Raw genomic sequence first — 19,669 nt, 5'->3', positions numbered from 1 at the left:
GATAAGTAATATAAATAGGAATTATTGGAAGCTCAGAAGAGTCAGAACCCACACCTCGTTTACTAAACTGATAGTTGGACAAAAGGACACTCAGACCAAAAAAAACTACCAGCCCATCGTTATAGATTTATTAAATTAGTGAGGATATGCAACAATCAAATTGATTTAAAATGGATCTGAGACGATAGTAATGTTAAACTTGGATGTAACCATAACTTGAATTGAATTGTCTGACATGTTTTTATATACAAATTAGATAAGTAAATATAAGAGTACAAATATGATATAAGAAGGGTATGAATATGACGTAAGAAATGTGTGAATGTGATATCAAATTGTTACAAATATAATATGAGTACTACGAGCTCTGCTATGGAGCTTCGTGTATACCGCCAAACATATTGGATCACTCCAGTCGACTCCCATGTGGATCACTCAAGTACAAATTTGACATAAAAAGGGTAAAAATATGATATAAGAAGAATACAAATATGATATATGAATGGTGTAAATACAATAAAAAATGCTACAAATATGATAACAAAATAGTATAAATATGATATAAAAATTGTATAAAATAAAATGCCTAAGAATACCAACATCTACAAAAAGCCCAAGCTTTTTTGGGCCAAAAGTCTGCAGGTCTTGTTCCAAGGCCACATGGACGCTTAGTCCAAAATAATTAGTCAAGGCTCTATTTGGGCCTTCTGGCCCATCCTTGGAACTGTCCACATCCCAGGTACGTCTCTCGTTCGCTCTCTTTTTCTCCTTTTTTCTCCCCGTAGCTAGTAGCATTTCTCTGTAGCTGCCAATGAATCGTGCTTCGATATTTTCCATAAACCAGATTATGGTTATGTCAACCAACTCTCAATATCATACACAACCATTCTTTAACATCAATTTCATACCGAAAAAATCAACTTTCTCTTCTTCTTCTTCTTCTTCTTCTTCATCTCTACAGATCATCCCAGACTCTCACTCCACGCCAGTTTCAAATCCACTCTACCATTTTCTTCCCCAAACCCAAAATCCAAACAACATGGTCAATCTCATCTGTTCAAGCCTCAAGCAAGAAAATATCCATCTTGCCCTCCTTCAAAATGAGATTAAAGGGCTTCTTCCTCATCTGGGTGCACTAGAAATTTCAAGGGTTCTGCTCAGGTGCCAATCTGATTACTCTTCAGCTCTTGTGTTTTTCAATTGGGTCAAGAATGACTTGGGTCTCCGACCCACTACCCAGAATTATTGTATTGCTGTTCATATTCTGGCATGTTCTAAAAAGTTTCCGCAAGCTATGAAGTTGTTATGCGAATTGATAGGGTTGGTTAGAGATGTTTCACCAAAAGATGACATTTTCCAAAATTTGGTTGTATGTACTGAAGATTGTAACTGGGATCCAGTTATCTTTGACATGCTCATTAAGGCTTATGTGAAAGCAGGTATGATTAGAGATGGTTTTAGCACTTTTAGAAAAACAGTGAGGGCTGGTTTTATTCCCAGTGTGATTGCTTGCAATTGTCTTTTGAATGGGTTAGTGAAGTTGAATTATATTGATCAGTGTTGGCATGTATATGAGGAGATGGGAAGGACTGGGATACACCCAAATGTGTATACTTTTAATATTTTGACTAATGTTTTGTGCAAGGATGGAGATGTTGATAAAGTGAATGCATTTTTAGAGAAAATGGAAGAAGAAGGATTTGATCCCGATATCGTGACATATAATACTCTAATTAATAGCTTTTGTAGAAAAGGAAGGTTGGAAGATGCATTTTATTTGTATAAGGTCATGTATAGGAGGGGTGTGATGCCAGATTTGGTTTCATACACTGCCTTGACGAATGGTCTTTGCAAACAGGGGAAGGTAAGGGAGGCTCATCAGCTTTTTCATCGGATGATTCATAGAGGGTTGAATCCAGACATTGTGTCGTTTAACACTCTTATAAGTGGTTACTGCAATGAGGGGAAGATGCAAGATTGTAGGTCATTGTTGCATGAGATGATCAAACATGGTATTTGTCCGGATGATTTCACTTGTAGGATAGTCATAGAAGGATATGGCAAAGAAGGCAAGCTACTCTCTGCTCTTAATTTGGTTGTGGAGCTTCAGAGATTTCAAGTGTCTCTTTCTCATGATATTTATGATTATCTAATAGTTACATTGTGTCAAGAACTTCACCCAATTGCAGCTAAAAGTCTGTTAAAAAGAATTTCTCAGGATGGTTATCTGCCTGGTTTGAATATCTATAACAAATTGATAGAGTCTCTGTGCGAAAGCAATTATGCGGCGGATGCACTGCTTTTAAAAGCCGAGATGGTAAGTAAGAACATTAAACCCAATCTTATCACATACAGAGCTCTAATATGCTGTCTGTGTCAAATAAACAGAACAGTGGAAGGTGAATCCTTAATGGAAGAGATGGTTGAATCTGGTTTGCCTCCTAATCCAGCAATATGCCGGTCATTGATAAAGGGGTACTGCAAAGAAAGGGATGTTGCTAAAGCAGAATTGTTGTTGGGCTTCTTTGCCAAAGAATTTCAAGTGTTTGATTCTGAAAGTTACAATGCACTTGTCAAAGTTTTCTGTGAGGATGGTGATATGATTAAGTTGTTGGAGTTGCAGGATAGGATGATGAAAGTGGGTTTTGCACCAAATAGCCTTACATTTAAGCATGTGATCCATGGATTATGGAAAACTACGAGACCGGGTAAAGACAAGCTTCATGTGGAATAAACATACAAAGAAGAATGTTGGGCAGAAATGCCTTGTCTTCCTAGGCAGATGGTCTGAGGGATTTAAATGTTTCCTGTGTCCTATATTCTAGGTGCAACATGCTTTCACCGTACTCCATGATATGCGTTTACTGTGGTGAATATAGAGTAGACACCAGACATTGTTCTTCTTGGTGGATAATGTGAACAAGGTAAGGGCTTGGGCTGTAAAGCATGGCATAGTTGAGGAACCCCACGTTTGAGGAACAGCTGATTTATGGAGTCGCTGTCTATCCTGACTTGTTGAAGGATCATGGCATCTATTCTTTTTTTATGGCTCCTAATAGAAAATTAGGGCCAAATGGGCACCAAATGGAAAAGGTTGGTGTCTTCAATTGCTGCTATAGAACGTGAGTTATCTCATCAATGATCTTTTCTAGCATGCAAGCTCTGCACTATGTTAGGATTCACATAAAGATCCTAATTGGCCATGTTTGTCATTTAAAGCAATGAAATTCCTGGCTGCAGCACATCCCTGAAGCTCATGCCCTTCACTCCAGATATTAGATGTAATGAGGAAACAAAGTTGCTATGACCTTGGAAATTATACTTGTAGGTGTAGATTGAGAAAATAAGGTCATTATATGTTAATGTAAATCAAATTGCAAGTTTTGAGTCCTTATAAATATTGACTAAGGTTAGACGGTTAGGAAGTAGTTTTGAGTTCCATATACATATATGGTTCTGCTTGAAACCTTGCTTGGGGGTCCTCTGTATTTACTATGTAGGAAGCCACTGTGAACAAATTTTTTTTATAAGAACGCCATGGATAAATTGAAATGTTAAAAGTCAACAATTAGAAAAATAGATCATGAGATGTGATTTCTCAAGTTAACGCGTTATGTTTAGTTCGTGGGAGTAATGCTTTCATGTTGTTTAGATTTTATTTATCTATCTTGCTGCCAATTAAAACTATTAATCAAGTGAAATTATGTTTGAATTAGTGAAACATCGAAACCATTGATAGGAAAACGTGAGAACAGCGTGGCAGAGTTAAAGATGGTTAGTTGGGCGGCCAAGTCAAGTCTGGTCAATAGTTTTAGTCAATGGGGCTATTTGTATGGAGCCCCAATTTTGAAGTTGGAGCTGGGTCTGCCACCCAACACACACAAGATTTTCTTTTTTGTAATACACAAAACAAAATCATCAGGAAATTGTTTAACACATTTGAATCTTTCCAATACCAATGTGAAAGGCACCAGCAGAAAAACTGTTTTCACAGAGCAGATATACTCAAAGGTAATAGCATCGAATGAAATTCCTGGATCAACTAACATAAGGTCTAACAAGTAACAACAAACTGAACGGGAACCAGATCCGAAATATTTTCTATGTAACCATTTAAATAATTTCAACAGAATTTTCGACTTTAATGCTTTGGTCCTAGGCATATCTAAGCAAAAGACAACAAGATACACAACTCAACTATCCTCGTGTGGCAGTCAAAAATAAGGAAATTCCCTTTTTACATATCCCATGCATACAATAAGAAACCACTGGAAAATAGACTTTAAACGATTACTAAAGCAGGTTTCCTGGAAAATTAGAGTTCCTCAGATTTAACATTTACCTGACTGTACAAATCTGAAAATTAGCCCATGTCTAAATTACATCGCCTTTAGATGACTCTTTCTCACCAGATGTTGTGCTTGGACTAGATTGGGAATGTTCACCCGGTTCCTTGTGCTCAACACCATTTTTTCTTTCATGTTCAGGTTCTCCATTTCCTGTTGCAGCAACTTCCTGGGATGCTACTTTATCTGCAGGCTGAACATCAGCTATTAATGACCCCTTAGGAGTGGTGGATGGGGAAGTTTCTTTGCCACTACGGTCATTGCTGGAAATATTAGATGTCAGCCATATGAATTTTAAATCGTGCCCTTCCCAGCATTTACCATTGAGAAATGCTTTCTCAGCTGAACGGCGTGTTGTGAAAGTAATACGAGCTGAGCAATCTTTTGATGCCTCCAACTCACTACTACAATCACGGGAGTCCAGATCTTCTAACTCCGCATTAGAAAGATCACCATAGGGTGAAAAGTGTTCCTTCATAACAGCAACCTAGAAGACATAAAACATCAGTTTACCTTTCATTGATACATAGATAAAACTACACCAAGACCAACTGATAAGGCATTTGAATTCATAATTGGAAAAAAAAAATAAATAAATACAGGCTCCCACTATAACAAATTTCTCAACTATTCCATGGGTTCTTTTTAACTTTTTCCATATAAAATATTTAATAAGATAATATTTTTTTCTCGACTTTTTTTCCTAATTACATAAGTTAAAATAACCAAATGATCATAAATAAATGCACAAGTTATATATGCATTGACCTGAATTTATGCTTGTAAACTAGCACGTGCAACGTCGTGCGTGTGTATAATGATTTTTTAAAGAAAGGGGGGGGGGGGGGAGAGAGAGAGAGAGACTCACATTTGCAAATCCAGCTGGTAAAGGTGGAAGAATTCTAAATCCAGTAGGACGGTTGTCTAATTTGTATCTATTCATTGGAGAAGGAGCCCCTACTGGTCCTAATGGACGAATTGTCTGCTGCTTCAAGTTAGTGGATTGCTGCAGCACCGTAGCGGTATTGGATTTAGGACTGTGGGAGACAATGTTCTCCCCTGATTTGTTCTTATCAGTCAACATATCAGCATGCAATGCTACCACAGGAGGAGGATTTGAGGACCTTGGAGTAGCAACTTTATCAACATCAGCTGCTATTCCCACTTTGGGTCTCTTAGCAGCTTGCTCTGTGTCTGCCTCACCCTTGGGTCCAGTAGCCTGCAAAAGATCAAAACTTGAGAATAGCTGAATAAGAATGATAAAAATATTATCAGTACCTCACTAACAAATTTGCATCCTCATCTTTATATAAATAAATCTCAAACCCTTTCTAGTGTTGCTTTGAAACCAATCAAAAAGACAACGTCTTAGCAATGAAGTATTGTAAGGCTCAATGACATAGCAGTATAGCATAACAAAGTTCTTAAAGTAAGCAAAGATTATATGCCTGATACCAAGTAACAATAGCTAGAAATCAAAGATTCAAGATAAGGACACTTCGTTTTACTTGTTTCTCAAGTTTGTCCAACTGGCGACGAAAGTCGTTCCGTTTCTGGGCCAGCATTTCCTGCTTCTTGCGAAGTTCCTCCTTTAACTGCTCTAAACTCTCTAGCTTTTTCTGCAAAGGTGGGGCCTTGGGACCATTTGAGATGGCAGGCCTAGAGTTATCAGAGGAAGGTAGAGAAGCATCAGATGCATGGGCAATACTACCCTTTGGAGCAGCAGATTGAAGATTATCCTTGCTGATACTAGCAACAGATGAATTGGGTGCAATTGAAACAGCTGTAACACCATGGGGAGTTCCAGAAACAATGTTAGAAGTGCCTGTGCCATCATCAGGAATGCTATCACGATTTGCCCACCACAACTTGATAAAGCGGTTACCCATTACAGCATCAGGTGCTTTTAAAGCAGCTTCAGCCTCTTCCCTCTTTGAAAACTGGACAAAAGCTCGTTCACTGTTTAAAGGAATATAAATGTCAATGACCTCCCCAAATTTTTGGAAATGAGAAAGGAGAGTCTCCCTTTTGTTGCTTTTCTGAGGAATGCCATTGACAAATAAAGTACGTAATGCTTTTTGAGATGGTTTCCGAATGTTACGCATAGTATCAAACTGTGTCTTGGGTAATGAATCAATGGGTTTTGGGCCAGCATCCTCTGCAATGATACGCTTTCCTTGACGTGGCGGATTTTGAATGCTGACTGATGCCTCCTTACCTTCCTTAGTATCACTCTCAATATAATCTGAAGAATTTATCATAGGATCAATTTTCTCCTTCCCATCTAATCTACTTTTTGAACCACCAATTCTACCCCAGACAGACATACTTGTACTCTGTGAACTGGTAGCAGTCCCAACGCTTCTGACTGAGCATTCATTATCAGCACTAGCACATAACCTGGCTTGATGACGGTCAGAAGGATCATCATCCAACAAGGATTCAGTTTCATCATTCCTGGGCGACTGCAGGCCTAGAAGTGCATTTGAGGTTTCAGGACAATTATTATTCCACAGAGGTTGATCAGGGTCATACAAATCAGCTCCACCCAGACAACCAGAACCAGAATATGGACCATTCAAGCCCAAACCATCATCAGTGACACCAGACTTGCTCGTTTTGCCATGCAATCCTTTGCTATTCATCAATGTAGTTGAAGATGCACTCACTGATGGTAGAGATCCAGGGCCAGTGGGTTTCCCCAGTAAGTGTGCACTTGGAAGTGACACAGGAAGGTTGAACTGAGAAAGACTCTGTAATTTGGGGAAAAATAGGACTTCAATAAAAATACAGGCCAACAAAGAATGAAGCTTAAAGATAAAAAGAAATATTCAGCCAAGAGAAGACCCAGCATGATACTCAAATGAATGATTTTAAGCAAAACACAACCATTTATGTTATAATCAGATCAATTAAATATAACATGTAATCATAATTCCAAAAGTAATAACCACCTGCTAACCATTTGACCAATGGCAAGGTAAGTTAGGTAGCATAAAAAACATGGTCAGCATCCAGGAAGTGTACTAAAGTGACAAGATTGATCTCTTAACACAAAGAAACATCCAAAGATTGATAATCATTCAATAATGAGAATACCATGAACAGACTAGCAGAAGCAGGTGTGTGTGGATACATGCACAACCTGAAATTGGCATCCATCAAGTCACAACCTAAAGATTTCAATGCCAAATATGAACTACACATGCCAATGCAACTATAGTATAAAATTAAGCATTCAGGTGTAATGACTGAGAATGAAGACAGTCATGGTGCAGACAATACAATAGAATAAAACCTTAAATTATGCTAGAATGTCAATAAAAGAGATTACGTATCCAAAATATTGAATCCTAATGCAGAAACATGAGACACATCATCTCTCTAAGTACTGCAGCAAACACTCAGGTTCCAGCCAAGCAGATATTTGTTGGATATACTTAAAAAGTCAAAAATATCAAATAACATTATTAATTGACAAGAAAAAAGTGCTACACTGAAGGCAACTTTTTCTCGTAGAACACTTGTACACCCAGTAGATATGGTGATCCTCAGCCAACAAAGATGCATCGCCACAATTCTTTTTTTATTTTCTACTTTTAAAGTCATTGTACAATGTCAAATAAACCATTGATGTTCTAGCAACAGGAAATACACAATAAATGTACCTGAACATCTTCAACAACAATTCGATTCACACCATGCTCCATTGGGCACATGTCCCCTCTTAGACAAAACCCACGCTCCTCAAAGTCTCTACATCTTTGGCGAGGAATGCCCATGTTCAATGAAGAATGGATTGGTGGTCTGAGTGTTCCTTGCAAGCCAATGGAATGTAGTGTATCCATGCCACCATTTGGTATTCCTGGAATCAATCCAAATGCACCCCAGGATGCACTCTGTGCATTGGAAACATTCGGCAATCCCCGCCCAGCAAAAAGACTTGGTGGAATGGGGCCCTGCTGAACCATTTGAGAAGCAATGTCAGAGTTGAACCTAGAATCACGTTGGCTCCATGATCCAGAGTCCCTTCCTCTTCCCCTACCAGGACCAGGGTCTCCAGGAAATCCTTGGCCTGCACGGAGTCTTTGATTTAAATCGAAAGGTGCTCGAGGCAGTAATGCTGACCCCGGGCGTCTTCTATCAAATTTTACAGAAAAGTCTTTCTCAAGTGGAGTGGAATTGTAATTTTTCCATGTTGTACTTGCTTGAGAATCATTATCTCTGAAAGAGTGTCCATTCACAAAAGGTTTGTTTCTCTTTCTGTATGGCCTTGTTATAACTTGATCAAGAGCATCTCTCTCCAAAGACTGAGAACGAGTCTCTCGTCTACGATGTTTGTGGTTTCGATCATCATCATCATCATCACTGACTTCCTTCTCCTCAGGATCACTAACACAATCAGAAGGAGAAAGCCCCCCTGGTTTTGGAGATGAAACTTTTAACTCCATTTAATCCCTTGAAATCAATAGAATGTTGTTTTATGTCACTCAAAGTTCCAAAGTCTCAGTTGCAGCAACCAAATCACTTGTTTGTCTATAGAAACTCCAGTGAAGAAACCTAGAAAGAGAGAATAATTGAAGTAGTAAATAAAAAAAAAATAGAGTAACATTTAAATATCTCAAACTGACTAAAACAATAAAACAAATTGGCAGTAGACATGAGGTTAATTAATTCAGTTCTTTATTCTTTTAATACAAATAATCCCACAAGTCTATTGAATAAATGAATACCAATCATCTTTATTCTTTGCCTCATGAAAAATAAAGAAAATAAACAGAAAAAGGTTTTTAATTCCATACACTTCTAAAAACTCATATTTCATCGTACTGCTTCTCTGGTCAACTTATGCCCCAGCTACCAAATCCAGCTAAATAAAAAAATGTATTCTCTTACTCCTGGACAACTACCGCAAGTGATTTCTATACTATTCTCTCCCTACCTGTAAATTGTATCCCTCATACTTTTACGGTTTTACCAATTCCATGTGATACAATGGAACTTGAATGTTAGGTGGATAAGGACCAAATCTAACCAAGTGTTTGCTGCTTCCTATGTTAAAGGTCATAAGCGAGAATGAATCCCAAACACAATTACTAGATCCTGAGCACGTTGAATGTTTTTCTGTTTCATTTTTGTTCTTGAATGAAATTCTGCTTAATTTTTGTGCGTACTTTCATATTTTGATACATAAGCTGTCTATTAAATGGAAAACATGCATACAGTGGTAGCATCAGATAAACCATGGTTGAAAAGCCAAGCAACCTAAAGACCATAAGAACGATAAGCATCAAAAGTAATGTACATATAAAAGCCATAGACCAAAAGGCTAACAATATTTTCATCACATTTATTATAAAGTTTATAGTTTATACTTAGCAATAACATGGTTCAGAGACTCCTAGTCTTTTACATGAATGGGCTACACAATTTAATCAAATCCTCAACACAAATTCAAACTAATATAACTGTAAGGATGAATTGATGATGATAAAAACAAGAAGAAAAAAGTATCTACAAGAAAATTCTATCCTCAAAAAATACCAATATGCCATATTGACCTAAACAGAAGTAATTATAATGGCACAATCACAATTACTGTGAGTGTCTAGGTTAGAACACTATAAGTAATTCAAAAAAGTTACCCAATTTCAATATTCAGGTATTAAACATGAAAAACATTTGACGTGCCAGCACAACAAAATCCTCGCACCATAATAGTATCAACTTAACAACATTGTACCAACTCAAATTTAGAAGTTACTTAAAATGCCAATCAGAATTGATTGAATTGACATCATGAATTGCATTTAAATTCAGTACTTCATTTCATCTTCCCCAATAAAAATTATTGATGATCGTTAACCACTAAAATCCACATTCTATAAAAAAAATCCTTAATACACAAAGCAGTTGACCACATTAGAAGCAAGCAACAAACATAATCAAGAAATTAAGCGATAACCCAAACAGAAAACACTCATCAATAACTGAAACTATTTATACATATACGTACGTACCATCATATTAAGCTCCTAAAAGCCATAGGTTTTTACAATTACATATAGAAACGTTAAGAAATCCAATAAACTCTCTATAATTTTAAAAGTTAAATCCCTATGAATTGCATTAGCCGATAATTATTTAGGTTTGGATGAAAAATAAGAATAATATGAAAGAATCAATAATAAAACTCTTACAGATTCTTCTAGAAGAATTGAGCGAGAAATGCCACCTCAAACTTCATACGTAGAGATTGATTCAACTTCGCTGCATAGCGCGAAACAATGCGCGCAGGGCATGGAAGGAAATTTTGGGAAGAAAAAGAGTTGCAGAGAGAAGGGGGCAGGGGGCAGGGGGCAGGGGGCAGGATCGTATTAAAGAGGTATTCGAGGGGGGTTTATTGAAGGCTGTTGTGAGACAGAGATTTGGAGGGGCAGCAATATGCGAGAGCGAGAGAGAGGTTTTGCGACTGTGACTTGTTTGGGGGTTTGGAGCTGTGCCGAGCAAACAGGTTTTTTGAGAGAGACGACGATGTACCAAAAAAAATGGAATAAATAAAATAAAGTGTGGACGAAAATTAGAATTGGAAATTGCACTGCCTCCTATAACATTATGGAAATTGTAAAAGTATCTTAAAAAGTTAAAATTCTCTTCTTTTTTATTTTATTTTTCTTTTACCCCTTTTTGGTGGGGTGTGTCCGCACAAGTTTGGAATGGAGGCTTTCTTATCTTATTTAATTTGGTCAATGTATTTTTTTATTTTGTTTCCTGTATCTAGAGAAAGGGTTTTTTTTCTCCAATCAAATTTTATTTTGTTTTATATTCTTGTTTTCTTAATGACACCTTAACAATATAGACGTCACCTCGTCCAACCAACGCAGAGTGATATAAAGACTTGAAAAATGTTTCCTTCAAAAAAAAAAAATGTTTCCTTCAAAAAAAAAAAAAATGACTCCAAAAATGCTAAAAGGAAAATGCCGCAATACTTCACCAGCAATAACATTTACATTGCATCCAAAGAAAAAATTATTGTATAAGAAAAACAAAGAACAGAAATATAGCTCAATTATCCACTTTCATACGAGTAAATACACAAATGAGAGCTGGGCAAGCAAGAAAGTAGGTTCAAAACAAGCGCAAGCAATGGAAACCCTCAGAAAGAAAATATAAGAGAAACGCAAAGCTAGTAAAGAGGCGTATCTCATAAATTCGAAGCGATAGATGGACCTAGAAACAAGTGATACTTCCATCCTATACATCAGGCCGAACCAAGCACACCATACTACCGACCAAACCAACCCCCTCTAGGTGGCTGGACTTCCCCATCATTCATTAACTTATCTAGCACCACATTCAGGTCAACTGACTGGCCGGGTCTGTCAGCTTCCGAACTGTTGCCCTAACATGGTCTCTCGGAAAACCCATGCTCGTCACTTTGTCAATCACATCATCAATGGGAACCTTTTTTCCAGTCCCAGCTGAACCTGAACCACCACTTGCCCCAGAAGCAGCAGGCAGTGCATGTGGTAATACCCGAGCAGTTGGAAGCTGTGGGTAACCACTTCCTCCACTTTGGGCTGTAGCAGAAGAAGAGAGTTGTTGTGGTTTCATTGAGGAGGTACCACCATATTGGGAAGGTGATAACCCATAATGATATGGTTCACCAGGCCCAGATGGAGAGCCATACCCAGAAGAAAACCCTGAACTGGATCTGCCAGATGGTGGCTCATATACAGGGAAACTTGGAACATAATACTGTTGAGGGGAGGGGATCCCACTGGGTGTCTGAGAATGTGGCTGGCGAACACTGGTGGAGTAGTTCTGGGAAGGAACATAAGGTGTCTCTTCAGCATGGTGGCCTGATGTAGGCTGGAGTTGAGAGGGATTATTAACAGGTGCATGCGAAGGGTGCTGTTGAGGCATCTGGGGTGGTGGCTGAGAATACTGCAGTTGAGTGGTAGGTTGAAATTGTTGATGTGGTGGTACTGTAGGAGGGGCGACTGGCTGCTGACCTGGAGGTAATTGGTATTGCTGATTTGGGGATTCTTGAGTTTGACTAGGTGCCGGGAAATAAGAGTCTCGCTGAGGGGGAGGAGGGATCTGGTTCTGAGAAAACTGACTTGAGTGTTGAACTGAAGGTGGCACACTTTGGGGTATAGGTTGGGGAGGAGCATTTGGGGCAGAGGCAGCAGTAAATGAGGGTGGAAGGTTCACATGGGGAGGAAGATATTGGTGAGATTGTTGAGGAGCAGAGGCGGCTGTCTGCCCAGAATCCACCTGCATAGCATTCTGAGATTCTGATTGAGGGTCTACCTTGGGATTGGATACCTGCATCTTCACAAGCTGCAACTGAGCCTCTACTATTGTTTGCTTATCCTTCAAAACCTGAACACCTGTTTGCACCTGACAAAAGCCAAATGGATCTAAGAGAATGATCAATAAAGCAGAACAAACAAATAGGCTAGTATGCTGATAAACTAAGCTTCGATTTTCATGCTAAATCAACTGAATGCTTGCTTTCACATACAAAAACAAGCAAGTACACCTTATTGACAAGATCTTGCTCCAAGACATGGGGTAAAAATGTTTTCAAAGCCACTGAAATTTTTTCTTCCAAAGACAACACAATTTCAATGCCTAGAATATTGAATGATTTACAAGATTTTCAGATTTGGTGAAAGCAAGAGGGATGCCTAACTCTGCTTCCATACTCTCTATTTAGGTCTAAGATAACAAGGAGATTTATAAGATTTTCAGATTTGGCGAAAGCAAGAGGGATGCGTAACTCTGCTTCCATACTCTCTATTTAGTTCTAAGATAACAAGGAGACATGCACCCACATAGACCAAAAAAAACTAATAGTAACAGTGCTATTCATTTCAGATTAATAGAAGTCGTATGTTTTACTAAAATACCAAAAGCAGATAAACCAAAAAGAAGGGTAAAGAGGCAACATACATCTCTAAGAATATTCTCCAACAGTCTCATCTTTCCATCAGAGTTCCCATGATTGTTTCCCACAGATGTCTTCAAATCATCCACAGAATTCTCAAGGTGACGGGTTCTACTCTCTAGTTGTGTTAGTCGTGCACTAACACCTTCCAACACATGTAGTAAACTATCAGCATGCTTCTTCATGGTCCGGTCAATCTCTGACACAATTGTAGCGTCAAGCACGTTTCGGTCCTTCTCCAAAATAACTTTTGCGGGTTCAATGGAATCGAGAGAACCATAATTCTGTATAATCATGGAGAGAGTGGCACCATGTAAAAATGTAAACGAAGTAAATGCCAAAGCTCACATACATTTATCAAATCAGCAATGCGTACCTAAAACCTACCAAACAGCAGAAGGATTTTCTCGGAAAATCAAGGGGAGGCTACGACATTGGAAAGGGGAAGGGATACAAACAGGGCAAAACAATAACTATCAGCCTCCAAGTTTGTTATTTGGCTTCTACCCTTTTCCTGTTGTATAAAATTTTGATCAATTCTTCGGCTAAAATTGATTAATCTGTTGCAGAAAAATAATTTCCCGGCTGAATTTTGGTAGGTGTAAATTTCCAAAGTTACTTGAACTATTAACTTTAAGTCTTTAAGTAACATTTAAGTCCAACTAAACACTGAAAGAGCAGAAAACTTTACAATTCTGATTACTTTGACTGGTTTAAATCCAAACATGAAATTTACCAATTGATAAACCCTAATAAACCAAATTATTGTACGGACGAAAAAAAAAGAGTGAGGGTTTTTAATTACTCTGATAGGAGAGGTAGTGTTGGACTTGGACTCGGCGGAGCTCCAAACCGAGTGGAAAATGGGTGTGGCATCGAATCTCGGCGACTGCGAAGAAGCTCCGACGACGGGCCGAATGGGCTGGAAATCGTAATTGGGCACGATCTCTTCCTTCTTGGAGAGCCCATTGCCGTGGCCCACCGGATGCTCTTTCTCTTGGGGATTGTTGTTCATCTTCATCAGGTCGATGAACTCGTTGTTGTTCTGCTGCGACGATCCGTGTGACAGGTCCATTATCTGCTTGTCCATGAACGGCGTCGTATTCATCGAGGACACAAACAGCCTGCAATTTTGGATGTTCTTTTTCGGGTTTTGAATTGTATTTGTTTATTTATATTGGGTATTGGACAAGTTACGTGATATTGGTGAGCAATTTGAGTTGAGGAGGAGACGGCCTTCATCTTTCCTTTAATTTCTTGCTTCTTCGCGACGTCAAATCCAAATAAGGATTAAGGACTTAGGATTTCTTATTTTATTATTTGCTGTATTTATGGATTGACTTCTCTTTTGACGAAAAAGCAGTACATGTATTTGGGCCAGCAATCCCTCTTGGTAAATTACATAATAGTACATGTGCTGGGCCATAATGGACTAAACAAAAGACAAGCCCATATTCTTTATTAGTTTTCAGCTTTGCCCAATAGAAAAGCTCTAGGCAAAAGTCCATCCATTTCTTAATGAGAATTTTTTGCCAATGATTATTTGGTTTAGTGATGGCATATAGGGGTGGGTTCGGTACGGTTATCGTACCGAAATACCCATACCGAATTCCGACCAATTAAGGTCAAGATAAAGGTTTTTGGTTCTGATACTGTATCGACAGTAATCAGTAACCGTTCACGTCGATATCAGTTGGAGAGTGGCGATTTCAGAGCGGTATTGGGCTGCCGAAAAGAATACCAACATGCAACAACCAAATTAAAGAAATCAAAGAGAGGGAGAGAGATAAGACAGAGAGAGGGAGAGAGAAAAAAAAAAGATAAGACAGAGAGAGAGAGATAAGACATAGAGCTAGAGAGGGAGGCGATAGTGGTTTAAAGGTGGAGTTCGTGGTGGTGGTGGGGGTCTGAGATGGTGGTGGGAGTTTGAGATGATGGTGGTCACTGGGATCAGAGAGAGAGAGAGAGAGCGAGCTGGGATCGAATGGATGGTGAGAGTGGTGGCTGAGTGTGAGATTTTGTGGGTGTGTGTGATTTTGGGTTTTACTACAAAAAAAAAAAAAAAACACAAAAGGCCCAAAACAAATATAAGACAAAGGCCCAAAAAAACATAAGTCAAAGGCCCAAAAAAAGAAACAAACGAATTCAGAAATGCAGAAACCAGATCGAAAAATGAAGAAGGAATTGGTTTCTACAAATCTGAAGTCAGAGAAGAAGAAGAATAGAATGAGATATGGTATCAGTATGGATTGGTATACTGTCGGTATGAGTATATCAATACCGTTTAGATCCCATTTTTAGCCAATACAGAACAGTATTTACTCCGATATCAAAAATTAAAAAAAAAAAAAAACTATACCGATCGGTATGGTATCAGTACGGCATCAGTATTTTTTTGTAAATTGACAAAAAAAACCCAGCCCTAATGGCACATAGTCTTTTCTTTATAGGTAAGAGGTCTTGATTTCACATCTCATGCACACCAGTTATTAATAATAATAAAAAGGTGAAATTCTTTTATAAGCATAAAACTGCTTATAAGTGCTTTACCAAAAACAAAAGTGAACATTCGTGAAAGAAGCTTTGTAATACAATGACTTGCATATAAGTAAAAAGTCAGCCTACTAGATTACCAGATTTTAATAAGTGCTTTGAAATTTAATAATTTACATTTGTTTTACTTACTTATGTATGTTCACTTTTTATATACACCTAGGTCATCATGGGTTTGTATTAAGATAGAACCACTAAGAGCATGAACATTGTAATAACATGCCTAAAAAAAAAAAAAGAACTGTAAGAAAATTATATATAATGAAAAGTTTGATAATTTGTATTACTTGAAATCACTAATTAGTCATTATTGCTTAAATATACCAAGTCACACTTGCTCTCTCCTAAAGAAAAATAATCAACTTGTCTAGACTCTAGATTTAGAACATGTATTCCACAGTAGATAAGGTGGAAGAAGCAGGCCATGGCACATGGATTATGACCATGTGTTGCTCATACTCAAAAGCGACATCGTTTCCATCAATCCTGCAGTTTGTTGGTTTCTCAGACGCAAAGACCCTCAGCTCTCCAGTGCCTCTAACCCCAATTTCAACTGAAGTCTCCTCCTCATTGAAAGCCAAGGATTGGATGGCACCGCCGTTATTGAGCATATTCACTAAGCCAATTGGGGCAAAGTGGACAGACTTCCTAGCCAAAACAGTCACAGGGGCAACAGTAATTAGCTCAAAGTTGAAGGGCTCCAGTGACAATTCCACATTCTCAGAGGGCTTGGAGAGGACTAGCTTCTTGGCCTGGTGATAGTACAAGGCAAACACTTGCACTCCTTCAATGGAAATTGGATTCTTGCCACTATTCCACTCAATGTCTTTTGGGTTGGCCTTGGAGGTCACCTTGCGGGAGAATATAGCGGCACATTGGTTGCGCCTAGTCTCACGGCACCACCCTCCTCCTTGGCAGTTAAATGCCCCAATCACCCCATTAAACTGTTGCATAACATCAGAATTAATATCAGTTTGGGGCCCCAATAAAAACTAAATCAGCACTAAAACCCCACATTATTAAATTATTCTATGATCTCATTACATAGTCACATGGGATTTTCCTCCATCTCACAATTTGCATACGGACATAACTAGTTTATACAAACATTTTAGCTTATTACCTTGTTGAGATTCCAAATTTTGAGCATGGTGCGACCATCATGAAGAGGGTCCTCGAAGAGACAGTCACGGGTTGGGAGGGCATAGTACTCGCAGCGGAGAATGGAGCCATCGGGCAAGACCAGGGTCTTGAGCAATTCAAAATTGTGCTTTCCAACAGCATCACTCACATAAATAGGACCTCCGGAGATTGCCCTAGAGGCAGCATGGAAGGCAGCGCAAGGGTGGGTCGACTGGAACATGTCCCAGTCGGGGTGTATAAAGTTGCCCATCCACAAGCTGTTGTAAGCGCAGTGCACCATGTGACACCCTTGTAGCCAAAACGTACCGTTTGGATCACCGGATGGATCCGTGCACCAAAAATCATCGCCTGCAAATATAAATTTCCAAACTAATAATTAAACATAGCTCATAAAAATAAATTTAATTTGTGTAGAATATATAGTAGACATTTAATTAGAACAAAATTGAAGAAATTGCAAATTAAGACATACCAACACGGCCAAGAGTGATGGCTTCAGTGCCAAGAAACATGAAGTCGTTGCAGTGCTCCATGCTGGCAATGACACCATTGCCATTGAAGTGCTTCCTCACTGAAGAGGTTAGAGCATCGAAATACGCTTTAGCTAGCTTCACACGCCCACCATAATTCTCACACACCATTTCCAACAACTGTACAAGCATATACCAAATGTCACTGTTTAGAAAACAATTACTATGAAAAAGGTTTTTTTTTTTTTTTTTCAAAGGTCTATAATAAAAAGGAGATAACGTGCCGACCAAACGGGTCAAAGTAACCGAACTAACAGTCAATCTCGCTTTCACAAGTCAAGCTAACCGAAACCGTGACTAAAACGAACCAAAATAGTACGTCTTTGATAAGAAAGATTTAATAAAGATTGGACCCAACTTTTTATGACACCTAGCACTTTTTATATGAAAATTAACATCAACACCGTCAAAATTCTAACTCATAAATAATAGTAAAAGCCAATTAATTAAAAAAATGGAAAAATAAGAAGAGTGTTATTTGGATATAGGACTTACATGGATAACGTCGACCTTGACCCCATCAATCCCAACGGACTTCAAGTGAGAGTGAAGCCCTTCGTACATCTGATCAACGATTTCGGGTGGGACCAGCCCGACACCAGTAGCCACAATCTTTTCCACGGCCAGATCTTCCATGGTCATCTGCAATCCAGGTGAGAGTTGGGGCTTGACCACATGGGCCTCAGGCAAAGCGGGCACATTGGGCCTGAGCCCACCCCAGTAGCCACACAGAGCGTGCCACACGTACACATAGTCGACGCTCTTGAACTCCTCCTTGAGGTCCTTCACAAAGGCTCCCATGCCCTTGCTAGAGGCACCACCACTGGCAGTAATGCCCTTATTGGGACTTTCATAGTCCCTAAATTTGTAGTTCTCTTGGAAATTCAAAAGCCTGCATGGCATTTGCTCACCGGCAACGGTTTGGTTCATGCCCTCTTGGGTGATTGGATCACAGTCGTGACCAATGGACTGCCACCCATCGTCGAGCAAAACGAGTCCAGGTGGGCACCCACCTTCAACAAGCTTCCTTACTCCCTCGAGAACACCGTGAGGGTTCACCGTAAGATAGAATGCGTCCCACGTGCACCAACCGAATTTGTCCACGATGCCAGGGGGTGTTTTCTCTTCCAAAAGTTTGAAAGTTCCCAAATGAACCCTCGCTACCTTCATGGCCTCCTTGACCAGAGTGAACGGGTTGTCCCCGGCATGGACATAAAGAACGCTACGGAAACTGGAACCCAAGGCTTGGGTGGACCCACTTTCCACGCAGATGTCGATGAAATCGTCGTGTTGCCCGGGTTGCAAGGACGCGCGGAAGGAACCTTCTAGAAGCGGGAGGAGCAGGACGTAGGGCCTGCTCGAGTTCTCTGATTTCTCGAGCAACAGAATCTGTGTCTCTTGCTCGAGGTCTCGTCCGTTGGAACCCACCCAGTGAGTGGTCCACCAGACCTTGAAGCGGAAGATGCTCATGAACCTTATGTCCTTCAGTTGGCCTATGGGGACCACGTGGCGGCTGCTGGACTGGGTAGCATCGAAGCCCATGAAACAGCCGGTGGTGGCGGTCAAGGACTTGTTGATGGTGGTGTAGGGTGATGGGGAGACTGTGATGTTTTCAGGCACGTCGGAGAGGATGACGTGGCCATTGGCCTTGAAGTTGGACCCTTCAAGGGTAAAAGGAGATGATGGGTTTGAGCCATCGACGAGGGTATTAACGTCAGAGCCATCTTTGCTCAAACTTGGAGCCATTGAATGTGATCAAAGAGAAAAGCTTTGGGTTATGGTTATGGCAGAGAAGAGAGGCTTTTGGGCTTTTGTGGCGGTGAAAGGAAGAGAAGGAAGAGATGGTTTATATAGGAAAATGGTAGGGTTAGAATGGAGCTAGAATGATCAATGAATCGGAAAAAAAAAAAAAAAAGATTCTATTGTGATCTTGGAACGAATCTCTTTACTTGATTGAGAGTGAAGAAATCTAAACTTAATTGCTGTTTGTAATTTGTATGGGCTGAATGAATATGGGCTCGTCCATTTTATAGGCAGCGATAGGTAGTTAATTGCCAAGAAATGGAAAGTGTCTACGAAGGTGAGGTGGTAGTTGGTTCGAAATTTAAGATTGTTTTATAATTTATAGTTTTTCAATTTTT

The 19,669-nt window shown here is 39.4% G+C and overlaps 4 protein-coding genes across 4 annotated transcripts; 1 reads left to right on the top strand and 3 right to left on the bottom strand.

Moving 5' to 3' along the window:
* Nucleotides 1-811: 811 nt before the first annotated feature.
* Nucleotides 812-3,421, top strand: LOC147288785 (Pentatricopeptide repeat (PPR) superfamily protein). The gene has a single exon (XM_086239190.1). It carries the CDS (start codon nt 812-814, stop codon nt 2,732-2,734), a length of 1,923 nt encoding a protein of 640 aa, XP_086095316.1. The 3' UTR covers nt 2,735-3,421.
* Nucleotides 3,422-4,263: 842 nt separating this feature from the next.
* LOC147288784 (zinc finger (CCCH-type) family protein / RNA recognition motif (RRM)-containing protein) lies at nt 4,264-11,182 on the bottom strand. The gene is made up of 5 exons (XM_086239189.1): nt 10,547-11,182; nt 8,015-8,906; nt 5,855-7,099; nt 5,215-5,565; nt 4,264-4,833 (listed from the first exon to the last, which is right to left on the bottom strand). Exons 2-5 carry the CDS (start codon nt 8,795-8,797, stop codon nt 4,375-4,377), a joined length of 2,838 nt encoding a protein of 945 aa, XP_086095315.1. The 5' UTR covers nt 8,798-8,906; nt 10,547-11,182; the 3' UTR covers nt 4,264-4,374.
* Nucleotides 11,183-11,357: 175 nt separating this feature from the next.
* LOC147288783 (basic salivary proline-rich-like protein (DUF1421)) lies at nt 11,358-14,575 on the bottom strand. The gene is given in 4 exon segments (XM_086239191.1): nt 11,358-11,723; nt 11,726-12,752; nt 13,308-13,586; nt 14,108-14,575. Coding segments are annotated over 4 exon segments (1,701 nt in total). The 5' UTR covers nt 14,411-14,575; the 3' UTR covers nt 11,358-11,631.
* A 1,524-nt stretch (nt 14,576-16,099) lies between these two features.
* On the bottom strand, nt 16,100-19,506 carry LOC147288782 (Raffinose synthase family protein). The gene is made up of 4 exons (XM_086239916.1): nt 18,024-19,506; nt 17,471-17,648; nt 16,979-17,346; nt 16,100-16,799 (listed from the first exon to the last, which is right to left on the bottom strand). Exons 1-4 carry the CDS (start codon nt 19,272-19,274, stop codon nt 16,236-16,238), a joined length of 2,361 nt encoding a protein of 786 aa, XP_086096042.1. The 5' UTR covers nt 19,275-19,506; the 3' UTR covers nt 16,100-16,235.
* Nucleotides 19,507-19,669: the final 163 nt, after the last annotated feature.

Source organism: Dryas octopetala, chromosome 4, assembly GCF_963921425.1.
Source record: "Dryas octopetala chromosome 4, drDryOcto1.1, whole genome shotgun sequence".
In the NCBI taxonomy this organism is placed as follows: domain Eukaryota; kingdom Viridiplantae; phylum Streptophyta; class Magnoliopsida; order Rosales; family Rosaceae; genus Dryas; species Dryas octopetala.
The sequence above is the reverse complement of the archived record's forward strand: the minus strand, read 5'-3'. Positions and strand labels throughout refer to the sequence as shown.

Bases quoted from the DNA above. Each gene is read 5' to 3' on its own strand.
- LOC147288784 (XM_086239189.1), bottom strand. From the start codon at position 8,797: ATGGAGTTAAAAGTTTCATCTCCAAAACCAGGGGGGCTTTCTCCTTCT. The intron at 7,100-8,014 runs GTACATTTATTG...CCCAAATTACAG, and splicing joins TTGTTGTTGAAGATGTTCAG to AGTCTTTCTCAGTTCAACCT. The intron at 5,566-5,854 runs GTAAAACGAAGT...GATCTTTTGCAG, and splicing joins TGGACAAACTTGAGAAACAA to GCTACTGGACCCAAGGGTGA.
- LOC147288782 (XM_086239916.1), bottom strand. From the start codon at position 19,274: ATGGCTCCAAGTTTGAGCAAAGATGGCTCTGACGTTAATACCCTCGTC. The intron at 17,649-18,023 runs GTAAGTCCTATA...ATGCTTGTACAG, and splicing joins TCAAGGTCGACGTTATCCAT to TTGTTGGAAATGGTGTGTGA. The intron at 17,347-17,470 runs GTATGTCTTAAT...TTATATTTGCAG, and splicing joins CATCACTCTTGGCCGTGTTG to GCGATGATTTTTGGTGCACG.
- LOC147288785 (XM_086239190.1), top strand. From the start codon at position 812: ATGAATCGTGCTTCGATATTTTCCATAAACCAGATTATGGTTATGTCA.